General features: G+C 44.1%; 1 protein-coding gene across 1 annotated transcript in view; it reads right to left on the bottom strand.

Moving 5' to 3' along the window:
* Positions 1-21,871, bottom strand: part of LOC122940650 (lysosomal acid lipase/cholesteryl ester hydrolase-like) — a 47,900-nt gene that overhangs the window by 16,542 nt on the left and 9,487 nt on the right. Inside the window, exon 3 of the mRNA XM_044297335.1 lies at positions 1,992-2,106. Within this exon, the coding sequence (XP_044153270.1) occupies positions 1,992-2,106 (115 nt within the window). The remainder of the gene's footprint in view (positions 1-1,991; positions 2,107-21,871) is intronic.

Below are 21,871 nucleotides of genomic sequence, written 5' to 3'. Positions count from 1 at the left end.
TGACGTGTAGGGCTCGGCAATGATGCTAGTAAACATGACATGTGCTGGACAACTGTCACGTTCCCTCCCATGACAGAGGTGAGTAGATCTGAGAGACTGGCGGCACGTGAGGATATCTGACAGTCTCTCTGTTTCTTCCTTTCATTGTTGTGTTTGGTAATGACCACACCTCTTGTCAGGTGCTGCTTGTAGTCATTACTGAGGCCCTATTTAGTAATGACTCACACTGCTTACCATGTGGCTGATATTTCCTGCTGGAGTTGGTTGAGATGGTGTGTTGTTCCTTTGGATCTCCTGCTCCTCCATTCTGCTTTAAGCTAAGTGCATTTTGTTGTTTGCTTGCATGTGTTGTTGTCTAGGCCTCAGGGAGACGCTGGTTCCTTCATCTGGGAAGGAACCAGTAGTCTCATTCCCTGCCACCATTCCTAGGGCATTCCAGGGTCTAAGTTCCGGTGTATGAGTATTTCCACCTTCAGAATATACTTATATTGGCAGGTGTCAGGGAGAGGTCTAGGGATTCCTAGGAGGTCACCATCCCTCTCCCTTAGCTTTGAGGCCAAGAATCTGGTCTATTCCTTCTGTGTCATTTTGGTGTTATCTCGTCCCCACTACCCGTGACAACACTACCCGCAGCCTGTAAACAGAGACTGGTGGGAGCATCAGTAGGGGTCTAGGAGGTGAATATTGTTTGTTTTTGCTATATTACATGGTCTGCTTTTTTTAACTCTTAGATGAACCCTTACACCAAGTGTGAGTCATATTAGGCTGCTTTCACATGAGCGCTTGTTACTTCCGTTCTTACTGAATTCTGTGATGGAAGACCCCAAAGGAGATTGGCAACGAATGCAGATATGAAAGCAGCCCTAGATGAAAGAACACTGTAACGACAAATGAATCCAAAATGAAATGGAAAAACATCAACAAAGGATTTATTCAGTCAGCGCACTAACATCCTGACAGAATAAAAGGGAACTCAAAACCCTCAATAATCTTTACTTAACCTTTAGAGAAAATCATTCTATGACACAATGTGGAATAAGCATGTTACCATCTTTATATAAATCATCAGAAAAGCCAAGATTTGAGTCACGAAGCTCAGTGACAACACATTTCCAAAATATCCAACCTTCAAAGGCTTCATGATACTTATTGAAGAACCAAGAGCCTGAGGAACATAAAATCTAAAAGCGTATTCTGGTTATTATACCAGATTGGCTCAACATTGCCATTTATAGAGCAGTAGGGATTTAATGGAACTACACATTTCCATGAAGTAGACCTTGGCACGTTCTTCGATGTCTTCTAATGAAAGTCATGTTCTGTCATCTGCCCGTGTGAAAGAGGCCTAAGTCTGCTAAAAAAAAAAATGCACTTTACACCAAAAAATTCTACAGTAAATTAAAAAAGAGAATATGTTAAAGATACATTACCTTAAAAAATATACAGCACAGGATTCTATGCAACATTTGACGTGACTTAAAGAGGACCTGTCACCACTCCTGACGTGCCAATTTTAATAGCTTCATGCATTTCCCATGTAATAACAATTCTGGAGCCTCTATTCTTATGTCTGTATGTTGTGCCATTCCTTTATTATTTCTACTAGAAGTTATAAATGAATTGCTATTAGCCTTCAGTAAGGGTACAGAGGGGAGGTAACCAGTTGGGGGAGTGTACCTGCACAGACTGAGAATGGCAGCACTGATTGGATAGAAGTCAGACTGTGCAGGTACACCCCCAACTGGTTACCACCCTCTGTACCCTTACTGAAGGCTAATAGCAATTCATTTATAACTTCTAGTAGAAATAATAAAGGAATGGCACAACATAGAGCCATAAGAACAGATGCTCCAGAATTGTTATTACACGGGGAATGCATGAAGCTAATAAAACAGGCATGTCAGGAGTGATACAGATCCTCTTTAACATTAGTGACTCATAAACTGGTCTTAAAAAGTGAGAAAATACCAAGCTTTGACGTCCACACAAACCTGTAAATGGAGATTTGACACCATAAGGTATCCTGTTGATATTTAGGATATAGCCGTCTTCAGTAGTCACATCATATTCCTCGCTGGGATATCCTTTGTATTCAATTAGTTCACTCTACAAGAAATAAGACAAGGCAAAGTTGCAGTGAATTGTGCACTACACGGCTACACAGCAAGCTGCGGGGCACAGTGTGTTCTCAGATCGTTCTATCAAAGCTAGCATTAAGGGTCCATTCACACGTCCACAAGTGTTTTGCGGATCCACAAAACACGGATACTGGCAATGTGCATTCCTCAATTTTTTTTATGGAAACGGAAGCACGGATGCGGAAGTGCGGATCCGCAAATGCGGATAGCACATTCCGGCCCCATTGAAAATGAATGGACGGAACCTGTTCTGCAAAATTGCGGAACGGATGCGGACCCATTTTGCGGACGTGTGAATGGACCCTAAAGGAGTTTTCCGAGATATTTTTCTTGATGACCTATCCTCCGGATAAAGCCTCATTCACACATCAGTGTTCGGTCAGTGATTTCCATCAGTGATTTTGAGCCAAAACCAGGTGCCTCTCTAAACGCAGAAGGTGCAGATCTTTTCCTTCTACCTTATGTCTGTGGAGGCTCCAAACCAGGTTTGGGCTCACAATCACTGATGGAAATCACTGACCGAATACTGACGTGTGAATGAGGCTTAAATGGGGATACCGCACCTGAACCATCCATATCCGCACCAAAATCCACAATTTCTAACACCGGCTTTTGGTGCAGATTTGATGTGGTTTTGCTGCAGCTCTCACGCTTCGTTTGAACTCCACAGCTAAAACCACAACCATAACGGACATGCTGTGGGTTTGGAAATCCGCATGGCAGCTCAATTTCCGCATGGAAAAAATCCCCAAAGTGTATATGACATTTTTTTAAATCTCATTGTTTGCGCCTGTTTTAGTAAAAAAAATGCTGTTTTAGACCCCTTTCACACAAGCGAGATTTCTGTGCGGGTGCAATGCGTGATGCGAATGCTTTGCGCTCGGAATCCGGACCCATTCATTTTAATGGCGCTGTGTACATGTGCGTTGGTTTTCACGCATCACTTGTGCGTTGCGTGAAAATCGCAGCATGTTATATATTTTCACGGATGGTTGCTAAGAAATGTTGTTTGTATACATTCAGTTTTTTATCATGCGCGTGCAGGACGCATTGCACCCGCACGATAAAAACTGAACTGAACGCGATCGCAGGCAAAACTGAATGACTTTGCCTGCAAAATCGCGCAGTTATCACGGACACGCTCGTCTGCAAGGAGCCTTATTCTTTTAGTTGCATTTACTACTGAAATTGCTCCTGTTTTGGAGGCTTTTGCGCTTCTAACTATTTAGTTTTTTTTTCAGACTAAGGCCCCTTTCACACGGGTGAGTTTTCCGCGCGGGTACAATGCGTGAAGTGAACGCATTGCACCCGCACTGAATCCAGACCCATTCATTTCTATGGGGCTGTGCACACGAGAGGTGATTTTCACGCATCACTTGTGCGTTGCGTGAAAATCGCAGCATGTTCTATATTGTGCATTTTCCACGCAACGCAGGCCCCATAGAAGTGAATGGGGCTGTGTGAAAATCGCAAGCATCCGCAAGCAAGTGCGGATGAGGTGCGATTTTCACGCACAATTGCTAGGAGACGATCGGAATGGGGACCCGATCATGATTATTTTCCCTTATAACATGGTTATAAAAAACAATTTAACTCACCTTAATCCACTTGATCGCGCAGCCCGGCTTCTCTTCTGTCTTCTTCTTTGCTGTGTGCAGGAAAAGGACCTGTGGTGACGTCACTCCGGTCATCACATAATCCATCACCATGGTAAAAGATCATGTGACGGACCATGTGATGACTGGAGTGATGTCACCACAGGTCCTGTTCCTCCACACAGCAAAGAAGAAGACAGAAGAGAAGCCGGGCTGCGCGATCAAGTGGATTAAGGTGAGTTAAATTATTTATTTATTTTTTTAACCCCTCCAGTGCTATTGTACTATGCATTCTGTATTCAGAATGCTATTATTTTAAAATAATACAATCTACAGAATACCTAAACCAAACCCGAACTTCTGTGCAGAAGTTCGGGTACAAAATATGCCGATTTTTCTCACGCGCGTGCAAAACACATTACAATGTTTTGCACTCACGCGGAAAAATTGTGCATGTTTCCGCAACGCACCCGCACCTTTTCCCACAACGCCCCTGTGAAACCAGCCTAAGGCTACATGCACACAAACGTTTTTTGTTTCCGTGTCTGTTCCTTTTTTTTTTTTGCGGATAGGATGCGGACCCATATATTTCAATAGGTCTGCAAAATATGCAGACAGCACACCGTGTGCTGTCTGCATCAGTATGTCCGTTCCGTAGCCCCGCAAAAAAAATTGAAAATGTCCTATTCTTGTCCCTTTTAGGGATTGTTACAATGGATCCGCAAAAAAATAAAAATAAATGGCATACGGATGTCATCCGTTTTTTCTTGTCGATCCGCAATTTGCGGACCGCAAAACACATACGGTCATGTGCTTGTAGCCTAATTCAGATGTTTTCTAACTTTCGCAACTTTTTTCAAATCTAGTTATGTAGGTGAGCCTTTTTTTTTTGTGCCTGAATTTGTTGCAAAAACAGTCTGATTTCTACTCCACTCCAGGGCTGGCGTACTTTTCTTCGCCTGTTTTGAGTGGTGAAGTGAGACTTTTGCATTTAAAGACATGCGACTTTTCTCCGCAAAGATGCAACTTTTTTCATGTGCAAATAAATTAGACCAGTCTAAGTGAATATGAACCAGTCTAACTGAAAAACAACCACCAAAGGTCAGAATAATAAGAATACACTTAGTCTAATTCATCAATGGCAAAAGAAAGACAGCCAAAGGAAATACGCCCGTCTAATTTTATGGGCAAAAACAGGCCGCATTCACTTTGCTGTTACTGTATTAAATATGCCTTCTGATTAATTCAGAAGTTTTCTAACTTTTGAGCCTATTTTCGGATCTATTTATGTAGGTGCCCCATTTAGTCACAAAAACAGTCTAAGGGCTCATGCACACGGCCGTTCCCGTATTGCGGCCTGCAAACAGCGGGTCTGCAATATGCGGGCACCGGCCATGAGCACCCATTCACTTGAACGGGTCCGCAATCTGGAAGGTCCAGCGCAAAACAGAGGCAAGGAACCCCACGAAAGCACTATGGAGCACGGAGTAGTAGGTTCTCTCGGTGCTTCTGCACCGCAAAAAAATAGAACATGTTCTATCTTTTTGCAGCGCGGAAGGATCACAGACCCATTCAAGTTGAATGAGTCTGCATCCGTCTGCGGAATCTGCGCGGATGTTGCCAGTGCATTGGGAACCGCAAATTGCGGTCCCCAATGCAAGGAACAGCCGCGTGCAGGAGTCCTGATGATTCCACTTTAGGGCTAACATACTTCTTTGGGCTCATGCACAAAACAAATTTTTTTCCCCGTTTCCGTTCCGATTTTTAAAGGTCCGTATGCAGAACCATTCACTTCAATGGGGCTTACATTTTTTTTTTTTTAAATGACTTTGTGTGCATTCTGTGTCCATATGTCCAGAAAAAAAATGAACATGTCCTATTCTTGTCGTTTTAGGCATTGTTACAATGGATCCGCAAAAAAATGTATGCAATATGGATGTCACATGGACGTCATCTGTATTTTTTGCGGATTCGGGTTTTGCAAACCGCAAAATACATACCGTTGTGCACATGAGCCCTTTCACAGTTTGAGTGGTAAATCCTCAGCTGGGTGAGATAAAAAGAATATAGGAGGGCTCATTTCTCAAGAGGTTTTGCGCCTGTTTCAGTCTTATTTTATCTGTGTTAGGGCTCATGAACACAGCCATTGCCCGGCCGTGGCCGTATTGCGGGCCGCATACAGGGCTTCCACACTACACGGGTATCGGCCATGTGCACCCCGCACCACGGATCGCGGACCCATTCACTTGATGCGTCGGATGCGGATTGTGGACCCCATTTAAGTGAATGGGTCTGCGATCTGCATGCCACTGTCCCACGGTCGGCGCCCATGCATTGCAGACCGCAATTTGCGCTCCGCTGCACGGGCCTGGCGAGCACACGTCGTGTGCATGAGCCCTTAGGCAAACTTTTCTATTTAAAGGGGTTGCCCGAACTTTTAATCAATATCAGATCCTCAGAGGTCTGACACCCCCAACGATCAGCTTTCTGACAAGAAGACATGCGCTGTACGCGCGTGCCGTCTCCTGTCTCTCTTCCTGTTCGCTGTTGCTATGTCAAGCAGGAAGAGAGACAGGAAAACCCCTTTAATCGCATTTACTGTTTGCGTCTTGTTTTAGACTTCACATCGTATTTGTGTATCTTTCATTTTTCCTTCTGTTTCGGAGCTCAAGTTAACTGTTTCGTCAGTGGACTAGTGTGATTTATGTAAGTGCGCCTTTATAACGTCCAAATTTGATTAGTTTAGGGTACTTTCACACTTGCGTTTTTCTTTTCCGGCATAGAGTTCCGTCACAGGGGCTCTATACCGGAAAATAACTGATCAGGCATATCCCCATGCATTCTGAATGGAGAGTAATCCGTTCAGTTTGCATCAGGATGTCTTCAGTTCAGTTGTTTTGACTGATCAGGCAAAAGAGAAAACCGTAGCATGCTACGGTTTTATCTCCGGCGAAAAAAACTGAAGACTTGCCTGAATGCCTGATCAGGCATTTTTTTCCATAGGAATGCATTAGTGCCGGATCAGGCATTCAAAATACCGGAATGCCGGATCCGTCATTCCGGTCTGCGCATGCGCAGACCTTTAAAAATGAAAAAAAAAAAAAAAAACGGATCCGTTTTGCCTGATGACACCGGAAAAACGGATCCGGTATTGCAATGCATTTTTCTGACTGATCAGGCATTTTTCTGACTGATCAGGCATTTTTCTGACTGATCAGGATCCTGATCAGTCAGAAAAATGCCTGATCAGTCAGAAAAAATGACATCCGTTTGCATACAGTTTGCCTGATCAGGCAGTCAGTTCAGGCAACGGAACTGCCTGCCGGAATCAAACAACGCAAGTGTGAAAGTACCCTTACATGTGCAAAACTCCGCCCACTGCTGGCTGGTGTATGTATCTGCAATTAGTCACATCTTTGGGACTCTGATGAAGTTAAAAAGTTGCAAAATTAATGGATGCGACTTTCAGTTTAATCTGCAACTTTATAAAATATATTTGCGACTTTTCTGGGGAGAATGCGACTTTTTAGACCATTAGATCAGCGATTTTCAAAAGCTACACCAGACCAGACCAAATAACACCTAGAAAATATGACTCCCCTAAAACAATCTAAGGGAGCTTTCACACGCGGCGGATTTGGTGGCAGAAAATTCTGCAACTGAAAATCAGTTCCATTCACTTGAATAGTGCAGGAAGCACCTGGATTTCTGCAAGCCGCATTTAGGTGACCGAAACTGATTTTCAGTCGCAGAATTTTCTGCCACAAAATCTGCCGGGTGTGAAGGCAGCCTAAGCCCTCATGCACACAACTGTTCCGTTTTTTGCAGTCAGCAAACCGCGGATCCGCAAAAAACGGAAGCCGCCCGTGTGCCTTCCGCAATTTGCAGAACGGAACGGGCAGCCCATTGTAGACATGCCTATTCTTGTCCGCAAAACGGACAAGAATAGGACATGTTCTATTTTTTTGCGGGGCCACGGAACAGAGCAACAGATGTGGACAGCACAAAGAGTGCTGTCCGCATCTTTTGCTGCCCCATTGAAGTGAATGGGTCCGCATCCGAGCCGCCAAAACTGTGGCTCGGATGCGGACCCGAACAACAGTCGTGTGCATTAGGCCTAAAAAGAATGGCAAAAAATGATTTATCAACTCAAATAGAAACAAATTATAAATAGGAGAAACTGAAACTTTCAACCCACAGAAAAACAGGGGCAAAAATCAGTGTAAAATTGCACTAGCGTGATCAATGTGCCCCACAAAGCTGTATTTGTTCCCACAAATTGTAGTTTGCTGGAGCTGTTTTGTTTGTGGGCTGGATTATTGTGGAATGGTAGGTAGGTTTGGCAGTGAGACATACCAGTCCACACCCTTACTCCAGACCAGCTATTCCACCGAGCCTGAGGAGATCCCAGGTGTGGCTACTGGGATTGTTACTGGGGAATAAATAGAGGCCTCAGAGCCTCAGTCAGTGTCTGCTGGTTATGTGACTGTGTAAGGACTGGGCTGCTGAAAGGATAGGTGAGAAAAGGTCTCTGTATAGTTAGCGCCCAGAAGAGCAGGAGTTTATTTTGTGTCATGTGCTGTGGCTTCACCCCAAGTCATGGGTAACCTGGTTGTGCTGGATGAAAAATAAGGCACCATATGGACTTTTAGAAATCTGAGTCTATCATTGCTGACCCCACAGCCAGTAGATGATCCCAACAGCCTGTAAATGTAATAATCATTCCATAATGTCTAATTTATAAGGTGGAACTTCTACAAGATGGTCACCATGCCCCCTGTCCTGTCTAGTAATAGATTAGCTAACTGGCTTGTGTCTGTAATTTCAAAGGAATCACCCCCTCAGGAAGATAAACTGGTGTAGAGGAAAACTTAGTTGCCTGTAGTAACCAATCAGATCCTACCTTTTTGTATTTTCATTGCTCATATGGAAAATGAAAGGTGGAATCTGGTTGCTATGGGCAACTAAGCCAGATCTCCTATACACCAGGACGGATCCTCTCACTGACACTCTGCAAGTTACATGCACTCAACTTGCTTGTCTGCATCTGGCCAAAATCTGTGTGAGGGCACCCTAAGGTTAATTTTTTATGATGAATTGGAGGGTTAGACCCCCCAAAAAATTTTATAAGACACCCCCCCCCCCCCCACCCCTAAATGATGTGAACCGTATTAAGAGGTTGGGAACATTTATTTTAAGAGCCAGAAAGTGTTAAATATGAGATGAGTGAATCGGGCTTGTACTGCTTTGGGCAAACCAAATTTGTTTAGGTCAATAATGGAGTTCCCGCTCCATCGCTGTACAATGCTTACATGTGTTGTCTAAGGGGCCCCTCTGAAACTACATTAAGATGGCCGCTGTCATAGGGAGACTGTCTTATGCATGTGTTACATACATACCAGCATTTCAGTTTGTTAAATCTGAGCATGTAAGCCCTACCCATTTTCGGCCCAGAACAGCGCAAATTTGCTGTGACTGAAAATCGGGGACAGTTGGCAGCTATGCTGTTGCTGTATGTGGCGGTGCATGCATCAATGTATTCCGTAACTAATCCAAGCCTGGTCTTATTAATGACTGCAGCGCACGTGACGAATCCAGGCTCAGATTTGTTATGAAATACATTTATGTAGGTGCAGCCATTTACAGTAATGGCGCATACACAAGACTAATCTCCCGATAATGGCGGTCATCTTAATGTAGTCTCAGCAGAGCCCATACAATGTACATGTACGGTGATGGACAACTCAGTTGTTGATCTAAACAAATGGTTTCGCTCATCACTGATGTATAGATATGTTCCAAAGTGGCATATGGGTGATAAGTGTCACCCAGGGACGAGACAAGACCTCTGACCAGATGTAAAGTTAGTATGAAGTAGGACTTGTGTTTTGGGGAACTGGGTGGTAGACCCTGGTCGTGAGGGACAGTCATGTGCAGATGGTGGCCAGGCGGCCTAGTATTTGTGTTGGCAATGTACACTGATTGTTGTGGAGAGCTCAATGTCTTGCTGGTTGTGGCCAGCTTACACCCAAATCTACGGTGTTGGAGTGGCTTCTTAGGCTAGTTACACACTAGCGGTAAATTCTTCCGGCAGGCTGTTCCGGAGCCCATTATAGTCAATGGTCTCTGGCGGAGTCATGCAGTATCTGCTATGCTGGATACAGTGTCTTCTGCCATACTGTTCCTCTGCCGGAGGAATACCGTAGATTTGGTTGCAAGCTGGCCACAACCAGCTTTATCATCTCTGTAAGGTGAGCCTATTGTCTTAACTGAGAAGATGGTGAACCCACTGGTTGAGACTGATCAGCTGATGTGGCCAGCGAGAGGCTGAGCAGGTAGCAGGCCTATGATGGTCTCTGTCAGGATGGCAGCGGTGGCGGGACAGATACTGTTTAGGGAGAGTTCACATTAGAAGACCAGAAAAATAAAGGAGGGGGGGGGGGAATGGATCCTTTGCATCAGTTATTTCCATCTGAGGTGTGTTTTCTTGGACAAAGACTTTTTTCGTCAAAAAAAACTAAAGGCTCAAACGGATGTAAATATGCCTAACTGGTGCACAGGATCTATGTTTCTTTATTTTTCTGTTCTGACAAATAAGAACAGAAAAATAACAGTGATGTGAATTCTCTTATTTGGTAAAAATGAAAACAGCAGTTGGACTTTTACAGGAAGAGGTTAACTTGTTAGACATCTTGTTAGTCTTGTGACTTTTTTTTTTTTCTTTGGCTATAGGGAAGTAAAACATGAGGGTATTTCAGTACTGACATGAGACTCGCTACTTTGGAGATAGTAGGAAAGAGTTTTCTAGGAAGTTGGGTATTTCTTCCCTGATGCAAAGCCTTCGACCCCCCCCCCCCCCCCCCCCCCCCCCCCCCCCCAGTGCTCCAGCCTAAAGTTTTCTAGAAGCCATTTGATACTAAACTGGAAAAAGAAACGGAAGAGCTGAATTGAAATACTTATATAATTACTATTTAACCCCTTAAAGGGGTATTCCCATCACATACAATAGGGGCATATCACTAGGATATGCCCCCATTGTCTGATAGGTGCAGGTCCTACCTCTGGGACCCACACCTACAAGGAGAACTGAGCGGGGAGAGCTGTGGCTGGACCCAGGGTCTGTCCACCACCAAGTGCTGCTCCCATACAAGTGAATAGGAGCGCACGTGCGGCCCCTGCTCCCATTCATTTCTATGGGTGCTTGGCTATTTTCGTTGGCCCTGTTGAAATTAATGACGGGCGCATGCGCAGTGCAGTTATTTCCCTGATCCGTTCTCATTGTAGGTGAGGGTCCCAGAGTTGGGACCCGCACCTATCAGACAATGGTGGCATATCCTAGCGATATGCCCCTGTTGTATATGATGGGAAACCCCTTTAGGCTCCATTCAGACGTCCATAGTGCATTGCGGATCCACAATTGCGGACAAGAATAGGACATGTTTTATTTTTTTATTTTTCCGGAGCCGCGGACTGTAAGATCGGAGGCGTGTTCCGGAAATGCGGATGCAGAGAGCACATAGTGTGCTCTCCGCATCCTTTCCGTCCCCATAGAGAATGAATTTGGATGTGTGAATGGAGCCTTATGGGCTGGATCAATATTTTTTTTTCCTTTCTACCTTACAAAAACAATACCTTAACATTTAACCTACCATATCTTGTATTGAAAAACAGAAATATTTTTGTGGAGTTAAATAAAAAAATAAAAAAAACAGGGTGGATAAAAATCAATAAATTAAAAAAATAAAATCAGATTTTTTATTTTTACTTAAATCTGATTTTTTTTATATAAAATGCTTTTTGAGGAAAATATATTACCATCCAAAGGTTATTCCATCATGAAATTAGTTTTTTTTATTATGTAGAATAAGGCTGTATATGTTAAATTTTTGGGTAAATAAATTCACAATGTCATACTCTTCCAGAGTTTCTCTGCCTACAAGATATTATCACAGATGCTTGGTTTACTTTTGCAGTTCTCAAAACTGAATTTGACTCAGCAGAGATCACATGCCTCTTTACAGCAAAAATGTTATAACATGAACAGAGTTGAGAAAAATACCTTAATCCTAAGGGTACTTTCACACTAGCGGCAGGACGGATCCGACAGGCTGTTCACCATGTCAGATCAGTCCTGCGGCTATTTCGCCGGACCTTCCCCATTGACTATAATGGGGATGGGGCGGAGCTCCGGCGGTGCACAGCAAAAGCCGCCGGACTAAAAAGTACTGCATGTCAGACTTTTTAGTCCGGCGGCTTTCGCCATGCACCGCCGGAGCTCCGCCCCCGTCCCCATTATAGTCAATGGGGACGGAGCAGCGGTCCGGCAGCACGGCGAAATAGCTGCAGGACTGATCCGACATGGTGAACAGCCTGTCGGATCCGTCCTGCCGCAAGTGTAAAAGTACCCTAACTTCTACAAACCTATGAATACAGAATCAACCTAATCAAACTAATATGAAAAGTTGTTCTAAAAATCTTCATATACTTGCATATTATAAGTTATACCAGCAAGAATTAGTCTTTATGTAGTAAACTGATTTAAATCAAATCCACCTTGAACAAAACACAACATTCCGCCAAGGTTTTTCTTTTTGTCCTTAGGGCTTATGCACATGAACGTATTTCATTCCGGTGTGTGTGTTTTGTTTTGTTTTTTTGCGGACCGTATGCGGAACATTCATTTCAATGGGTTCGCAAAAATAATGGAAGTTACTCAGTGTGCATTCTGTGTTCGTATTTCCGTTCCGCAAAGAAATAGAACATGTCCTATCATTATCCGCATTACGGATAAAGATAGCACTGTACTATTAGAGGCCAGCTGTTCCGCAAAATAAGGAATGCACACGGACGCCATCCATATATTTTGCAGACTGCAAAATACATAGGTTGTGTGCATGAGGCCTTATTCTCTGGGTCAGTGCGATTATGGCGATAATACCAAAAAAAAAATTTTTAATCTGCACAGTGTGCATGAAGTACAGACAGCAAAAAACAGACATATGAACCACACGCGGATCCTTCACGGACATCTTCACAAAGGCATCACTGACCACCTTTTTATGGATTTGGATCTGGACGTGTGAATGAGGATTTAGTTTTTATTTGCTGAATTACTTTTTATTTTTAGTACTCCTTTCACGCACCAGTGTTTTGCATCGTGGCTGTGAGGAAAAAAAACGGAGTGGAGCTTAGAGGGATATAGGAAAGATCTGCTCCTGTTCTGTTTTTTGACTTGCTCCTGGTGTTGCCTCAATGGCTGATGGAAATCACTGAGCAAACAGTAACTGTAAAGGCAGACTTGGGGCTCACACACTAAACGCATTTTCTTTGTATCCGTTCAGTTTTTTTGTGGACCGTATGTAGAACCATTCATTTCAATGGGTACAGACAAGTATAGGAATGTTCTATTAGGGGCCGGCTGTTCCGTTCTGAAAAATCTGGAATGCACACAGACGTCATTTGTATTTTTTGCAGATCCATGTTTTGCGGACCGCAAAATACATTCGGTGGTGTGCATGAGCCCTTATTTATGATATATACAAACTCGCACTTAAAAGGATCATCAAAATGATTAACACCTATGTATTAGATATTGCCCCTATTTAAACCAGGAAATTACAAAATAGAAAGAAATGCTCAGAAAAATTGTCATAAACAAATGTTATTTATAATATAAATATATAACTAAAATAGTATTTTTGGTATGTTATAAATAAAGAGCGAATTTCCGCATATGAAATTAGTTCACACTTCGTTTGTTGGCAAAAGGTGAGTTGCGTTATAGGTTGTTACCACGGACCATAACGCAATTCTGATGGAATGCCTTTAGAAGCATTCCATTATTCAGTCTGTCATAATGGTCTGTGGGCTGCAAAACTGATCCGTCCTGTTTCCATTATGCATGGGAGGACTCCATCATAACGTAAACGGAATGGATCCGTTATGCAGCCCATAGACTTCTAAAGACATTCCGTCATAGAATTGTTATGGTCCGTGGTAACGGAATCCATAACGCAATTCAGCTTTTACCAACAAAGTGTGAACAAATTTAAAAATATGAAATTCGCTTATCTCTAGTTATGAACTTTATGACTAAGATTTTATTTTATTTTTTTGGGTGGGGTGGGATGTTTTAGATCAGGGCTGGCCAACCTGTGGCTTTCCAGCTGTTGTAAAACTACAACTCCCACCATCCCCTGCTGTAAGCTAATAGATGTAGGTAGACTGGGCATGCTGGGAGTTGTAGTTTTCCAACAGCTGGAGAGTTGCAGGTTGGCCATCCCTGTTTTAGATGATTAAATTGTGTTCTGTATTTTGTTGTCCATTAGTTTTTTACCTGAAGGGGTCAGCATGGTGGCATGCAGAGGAGCCCCCTACAGGTATAATTTTTTCCTGAGACCACACGGCGATCATGTGATTGTCCTTGGTGCATTTAACTTCTCATTTGCATATTTATAAAAAATACTTTTTCTTCAGAATGAAGTAAGGGATCACTGAAGGTCTCTTTACATGAGACAATAGAGCAGCAGATTATTGGGAAGGAAGCGTTCCTTCCCTACAATCTGCTGAACGCTGGTGGAGGAGACCACTATATTTACATGCAGTGATCTGCAGAGCCATCGCTCTTCCCCACATTGTTTGCTGGCAGACTATCGTGGGTACATGGCACAATCTCCTGCTGGCAAGTGACGATTTGTCACAAATTATAGGATTACCAGAGGAACAAGTGTTTTGCTCGTTCAACGGGTAATCTTGGTCAAATGCCAACTTTGTATAAAAAAAATGGGAAAAGTTGTCTTTTGCCAAGATATTTATCTCGCCCAGCATGGGTATATGTAAAATGACACCCCAAAACACATTCCCCAACTTCTCCTGAGTACGGCGATACCACATGTGACACTTTTTTGCAGCCTAGGTGGGCAAAGGGGCCCACATTCCAAAGAGCACCTTTCGGATTTCATAGACCATTTTTTTTACAGATTTTGATTTCAAACTACTTCTCACGCATTTGGGCCCCTAAAATGCCAGGGCAGTATAACTACCCCATGTGACCCCATTTTGGAAAGAAGACACCCCAAGGTATTTCGTGATGGGCATAGTGAGTTCATGGAAGTTTTTATTTTTTGTCACAAGTTAGTGGAATATAATCATTTTCCGCTAACTTGTGACAAAAATTAAAAAATTATATGAACTCACAATGCCCCTCACGGAATACCTTGGGGTGTCTTCTTTCCAAAATGGGGTCACTTGTGGGGTAGTTATACTGCCCGGCATTTTAGGGGCCCCAATGCGTGATAAGTAGTTTGAAATCAAAATCTGTAAAAAAATGCCCTGTGAAATCCGAAAGGTGCTCTTTGGAATGTGGGCCCATTTGCCCACCTAGGCTGCAAAAGTGTCACATCTGGTATCGCTGTACTTAGAAGAGTACACTGAATCAAAACTAAATCAAAAATTTTGGTATTGAAACAACCCTAATTTGTATACTGTTAGCCTGTAAATCACCCCCAGAGTGGAGGTTTGCTCTGGTTTCGGGAGTGGGGCACAGGGAACAGAGAAACTGTTTTTGCTTAATTTGTTTTTTTGTCTATTGCTGGATTTTGGAGACACCATCTTGTCTTCCTTTGTGTGTCAAGCCATGTGGTTTTTGTCGGCCATCTTTGACTTCCTTTGTGTGAAGACTATCTGGCTTTGGCAGACATCTTGGTTAGTTTGGTGCTGCAGGTTTTAACAAGGAATTCATTTTAGTTTGAGCTGGTTCACTTTTTAGCTTTTAGTTTTGGTGTCTATGGAAAGCGATTAGTTAGTTTTTTTTTGCCTCAAATGTCAGTTTTGTCCAGAATAGTTATTTTGTCTTTTTGTAACCTTTCTATGTACAGTTTGATTTTGTTTTGGTAAGTTTTGTGCTGGATATTGGTTGAGTGTTCGGTGATGGTATAGTGCAGTGACCAGTCTGATACAGGAATCATTGTGTGAACATTAGTGGCAGTTTAGCGGTGAAATTGTCCTATAGTTGATTCTGCTTAAAGGGGTTGTCCAGGTTCAGAGCTGAACCTGGACAGCCCTCCATTTTCAACCCGGCAGCCCCCCTGACATGAGCATCGGAGCAGTTCATGCTCCGATGCTCTCCTTTGCCCTGCGCTAAATCGCGCAGGGCAAAGGCATTTTTCAGAGTTCCGGTGACGTACCGGGCTCTCCATGGGGCTGACAGGAACCCCGGTGACGTCACTGGCATTGATGGGCGGGATTTGGCTCTGCCCTAGCCAGTAAAACGGCTAGGGCAGAGCTAAAGCCCGCCCCTCAGAGCTGGTGACGTCACCGAACACACTGCTGGGCGGAAGTTACCGCCCGGCAGTGTTATTAAAAACAAAAGAGCCTGTGCCCTGCGCGATCTAGCGCAGGGCACTGGAGTGCATCGGAGCATGAGATGCTCCGATGCTAGGCTCAGGGGGGCTGCCGGGGTGAAAATAAGGGTATGTCCGGGTTCAGCTCTGAACCCGGACAACCCCTTTAATGTTTGTAAAACTGTGGCTGTTACACTGAATTGTAGAATTGTTTGGCATAGTTAATACAGGCACTTACAGTGTAGAAAGGAGGTGCTTGTAGTTCTGTGCCAAAAAGTATTGGGACAACTCCTAGAGATTAATAGCTAGCGCTAATTAGGAATGTACTGTAAGGTGTAATACTGAGCTGCGCAAGGAAATGAATGGTTGTCTGAAAGCCTAACGCATGCACAGGGTGCTGTAAGGGAATTGTCTGCTCTCTGCAGGAGGATAGAAGTTGAATATTTCCAGTGCTTAGCGCAGCTAGAGTCAGTGAAACAACCGTTGGAGAGTAATGTGTGGGCTGTAAGTATGGAAGTCTGAGGACTTGTGGGTCAGATACTGAAACCGACTCAGGGATGGAGATGGACAATTTGTATTAATACAATGGCAGAAGATTCCTCGGATGAGTCCGTGGTAAGAGGACTCAATTCAGATGGTAGTGTGGGATCTAGTCATGCTTAAATGGTTAATGTTGTGCAGCAAGGCAGATCACATGTGCCCAGAGGAGGTTTTGTGCAGGGAGACAAGCTGTTTTTTGCATGCAGGGGATTTGGGCACATTGCAAGATATTGTGACGTCGCTAATTGCAACAGTCACGGGTATGTTAAGTACCCCAGAACCACAACTAGAAGTAAAGTGGTTTATTGGTCCCATATATGGTTCTTTGCAAAGGCATAGAAGCCAGGGACAGCTAAGGTTATGGATCCTGAAAGCATTTAAAATCCCAATATGAACAGTTAAAATGTGAGAGGAAAGATCGGTTCCTGAAATTCAGCAGTTTCTAATTTTGTGTGCTAGAGAAGAGGAAATTAAGAGATGTTATTGAGGTCTTTGTAAAACCATTATATATTTTTTTAAATACAAACAGTAAAAAAGGAACTTCATGACCTAATTTAAATTGACCTTTTTCCTGGAAATTAGTTTTGGGGAACTTGTAATGTTAAATCCTGCTTCTTTGGTAAAATGAATCTGAAGTTGGTTTGGGGCTGAGCAAATTGGCATTTCAATGACTGGGAGGGAAGAAATTCTGCCAGTGTTTACGGTTTCAGGCAAACCCTCTAAGACATTGATGTGTTTAGTCCTATACAATTGTATGTGTTCCAAAGGTGTGTTTTAAAAAAATAAAAAATTTACTTTTCACTGAATACTTCCTGTAACTGAAGTTTTTTTGGGGAGAGAATGTGCTTCAGTGGTCTGTTTTTGTTATTTGGACATTTTTGATTCTTGAGGACAATTCATGCCCCCTCCCCCATTGTTTTGTGTTTTAGAACCTTGCTGTGTTTTGCATAGCATCTCATTACTGTGGGTTTTGCGGTATAAAAGAGAGGATTTGGCTTTAAAACTTTCTTTTTATATTTACTTTCCATAGGCGGATTGTACAAGCAGGAATAACACTTTTATTGGAATAGAGATGCTTTACGCAGCGAGTATTTTTAGTTTTTACGCCCAAACTATTTTAGTTTTTTGTTTTGGAGTTTATTTTCATTGGGTGACCGTGATTCAGGTGTTGTACTGAGACATTGTACAACTAGTAAATAGGCAGCAGAAGGCTATCCCCATTAACAACTACTGGAGGAGTCGCATTGATCTGGAGAAAAGTGGGTTTCATTTATTGGGTAGCCTCAGCTGGCCAAACGCAGGTGCAGCTCAGCAGTGGGTATAGCCCTTTAGGAGGCATACTGGGAATCCAGCAAAAGGAGCTCTGGCTTGAAGGCCCTGTGGAAATGGCATTGAGAGTAGCAATAGGCCGCTCTCAGTGCACAAGATTTCTAGCTGTCCAACATAGGCTGTATAAAAGTCAGTCAGTCAGACAGACGTACTGTGAGAAGGAGCTGGGCGGTACCCTCCGTGTGCGGTCAAAAGCGTGTCCCTGGACGCAGGCAACATTAGTAACTGCTTGGTTAACCAAGGATGTGTTGTGGCAGAACCATGTTCGGGGGGGGGGGGGGAATAGTCCCCTTGAGGGATCAGACGGCTGCACAGTACATGAGATCTAGTTATGGAGTGAAGGCCACAAAGCCCCTTAAAGAATGGCATAGGTGGTCCAAGGGTAACGCTTAGGGTATCCCTCTGGAAGGATGTAGCTCAGCTGTGGCTTTAGAAGACAATAATGGTAAACCAGCAGGGGGTACAGAGGGCAGTTTCAGTCTGGAGGAACCGCATTATGTACACCTGGCCTGGGGGGGGATAGCTGCGATTGGTGATCCAGTTCCTGAAGCGGAAGAGGCTCTTTTTGAGCTAACTCTGCTAAGGCAGGCTGGATCCACCTAGACTGTTGTAATTTGTCTGTCTCTGCTGTCATCAATGCAGTTAACTCTCTCTCTCATCCCTCTCATCTAACCTTGAGATGATGCCCCATTTTCTAACTTTTTACTAACTATTCTAACCTCTAAACTGTCAATCAATTTTCTAACCTAGTAGGGAATCATGTCAAGAACCATCACAACTGCCTTTACTTTTACGGTACTTGGGTCCGATTTTTGCAAAGAGAAAAATCACAGCCGATCTATGGCCTGAATGTTCCGCTGTAGCCCTTTATTCAATAAAGAGTGCCCCACAGGTTATCACCTGATAACCAATGGGTTCGGGAGTCTCTTCCAGACCCAGACTCTATAACCAGTGTTCATTCTAGTCAACCAAGTGATTGGGTTGTGCTAAAGAAACATCCGAGGACGGGACTAGAGCTGAGATATCTTGGGCCATTCCAGGTGTTGCTGCTGATGCCAACCTCTCTGAAGTTTGAGGGACAAGACAACTGGATCCCCACCAGTCACTGCAAGAAGCTGCTCAACTACGGCAAAGAATGAAGAGTATCTTTTGTTTGTTTAGTTTAGTTTTTAGGGAGGGAAACGCACCTCAAACTAGCAAGGGCCACAAGGAGACATTTGTTGATAGCACATAACAATATATTCCTAGAGGGTAATATCAGCTATAGGTTTAATAGTAGCTCTGGCTCCTCGCTTGTTAATCCTGTATGGGTGTCTGGGCAGCTAGGTGTCCTGCAGATGTGGTAAAGAGGATAGGTTTGTGGAATCCTCCAGTTGTGAGGAAGGTAGAACGGTCAACCTTACTAATGAAACCCCCGATCTCTTTAATAACACACAGACCAGATTATATCTGCTGGAAAGAAGGGTGTGACGTTCAGATTGAGGAAGCGATCCCCAGTCTATTCAGTTATTACTGGAGGTCCGTGACAGTCAGAAGTACTTGTGGAGTTGACGGGTCCGTACTATTTCCTATGCGGGTTAGCTAGTTATAAGGTAATTCCCCCTAATGCCAGAGGTTCATGTGTCCTGGTAAAGCTTGTCCCTGCATCTTACATTGCAGCCGATTGGGAGGTCTTGAGGCTCACTGGTTTTCCACTGGATCTGGGCTAAAGGAAATAGGACATGTACTTACGGTGTCCTTATCTACCATGACGGCTACCATGGAGAGATGACCCTTGACCTCTATAGGGGCAGGAACAGAGTTTAAAAGACCACCACCCACTCTCACTATCAGTGTTTTCCTGCCCCTATGGAGCACCTACACAGAGCACCTCCAGAAGGAGGTATTGTTAGGGGTACCTGGATACACCTGAAGATTTTATCCTGAACTCCCTCTGCCCTCCTGTGGTTCATTCCAATGCTGGGCAGAGGTGGCGCAACGGGAGGGAACTCGTCCTCCGCTTGGGGGCCTGCTTTCCCTCCACAAAGAACCCGGGCTCTTCCTTCCTTCCCTTCAATACAAGGAAGCTGACAGCAAATCCAGCGTTGCACGCCGGCTTTACCATTGCCGCTGGCCGCGCGCTTGGATACTTCCGGGTGGGGGCGGAGTTAGACGTCAGTGGAGCGCATGCAGCCGGGCGCGCTGTGATGACGTCAGACGCCGCTCGGTTTAAAAAGCTGCACTTTCAAATCACACAGCCTCCACTGTGAGCCCTCCCTGTCGGACAAACATGTCTACTCCGGACACCCCAGCAAGCACCATGGATCAGGCGGAACCCCCCCTCAGCCACTCCAACTGTGAGTTACCCTGAGGGGAACATGAAACAAAATGTATCCTTACTTTATATGTGGGCTAATGTATAGCTGCTCCTCTTATAGGGGGCAAAGATCAAAGCCAAAAACACAAGATGTGCTACTTGTGCTAAAAGGCTGCAAGATGGCTAAAACTAAAAAACTCTGCCAGCCATGTATTTATGCCCTAATGAAAGAGGAACAGCTGTCCATCCTAACGGAGGTTAAATCAATGATACAAAATGAAATCAAATCCTCACTATCCTCTCAAACCTGTTTCCATACCTCCGCCAAAAATGTCAATTCGACCCTCCTCTGATCCAGAGGACATGGATTTGGGCCCCTCCGAACCTAGAGGGTGATGAAAGTCTGTCAGAAAGTGAAATTATTGACTCTGCTTTGACCCGGCTGAAAGCAAATTTTATAATCGGACCCCTAAAGTGGATCTACAGGTGGCCAAGGTAGTAAAGACCGCCCTACCCTTTGAAGACTCCTCACAGTTGGGCGATCCTATGGATAGAAAGGCAGATGGGCTCCTAAAAAAATCCTGGGAATCAGCTATGTTTGGGGTCAAAACTAATATCGCTTCTTCCTCCGTTGCCAGAGCAATGTTTATATGGCTAGGAGAGTTGGACGAACACCTGAAAAATAAAACCCCAAGAGAAGAGATCAGGGATTCGCTCCCTCTTCTCCGCCACAGCATTTTTGGCCGATGCTTCTGCAGAGTCGATCCGTTTCTCAGCCAAGGATGCGGCTCTTTCTAATGCAGCCCGTCGGGAGTTATGGATGAAGGCCTGGTCCGGGGACAAGGCTTCCAAGGCCAAACTTTGCTCCATCCCCTTTTCGGGGGAATTTGTCTTTGGTCCCACTCTGGATAAAATCCTAGAGGGGGCAGCAGACAAGAAAAAGTGGTTCCCAGAGGAGAAGGATTCAAAAAGAAGCCCTTTCGTCAATTCCAGCCTCAGCAGAGATCCTACAGGGGGAAAGGGAAAACCGGCCGATGGAGCTATCCCAAAGGAGGAAGAGGCTTCATCCTCAATCCCCAGAATAGACAAAATAAACAGCAGTGACGCCAGAGTAGGGGGGCGACTGATGGGTTTTCTATCTTCCTTGAAGCAGGTAACCTCAAATCCCTGGATTCTAAATGTAATCTCTCAGGGATACAAGATAGAATTCACATCAGTCCCCCCAAGAAGATTCTGTATCTCACCCCAGTGCAGATCAGAACTGCCGACAATTTGGCAGGGCGTCCAAGACCTCTTGGACCTAGGGGTGATTCGGAAGGTCCCTAGCCCAGAGGAAAGGAGAGGGTTTTATTCCAGCCTTTTTTTTTTTTGTCAAAAAACCAGACCAATCCTTTCGCACTATTATAAACCTAAAACCCCTAAACAAGTATATTCTATACAGGAGGTTCAGGATGGAGACCATCCCATCCACAATCCCCCTGATCCAGAAGGGGGCGTTCATGTCATCAATCGATCTAAAGGACGCCTACTACCATGTCCCCATTCATCAGCTTTCTCAGAAGTAATTAAGGTTCGCTCTAAAGGGTCCAGACGGATCGATCCATCACTTTCAATACATGGCCCTTCCCTTCG

This window comes from Bufo gargarizans, chromosome 6 (assembly GCF_014858855.1).
Source record: "Bufo gargarizans isolate SCDJY-AF-19 chromosome 6, ASM1485885v1, whole genome shotgun sequence".
Classification (NCBI taxonomy): Eukaryota; Metazoa; Chordata; class Amphibia; order Anura; family Bufonidae; genus Bufo; species Bufo gargarizans.
This window is presented reverse-complemented; position numbering and strand designations above follow the sequence as displayed.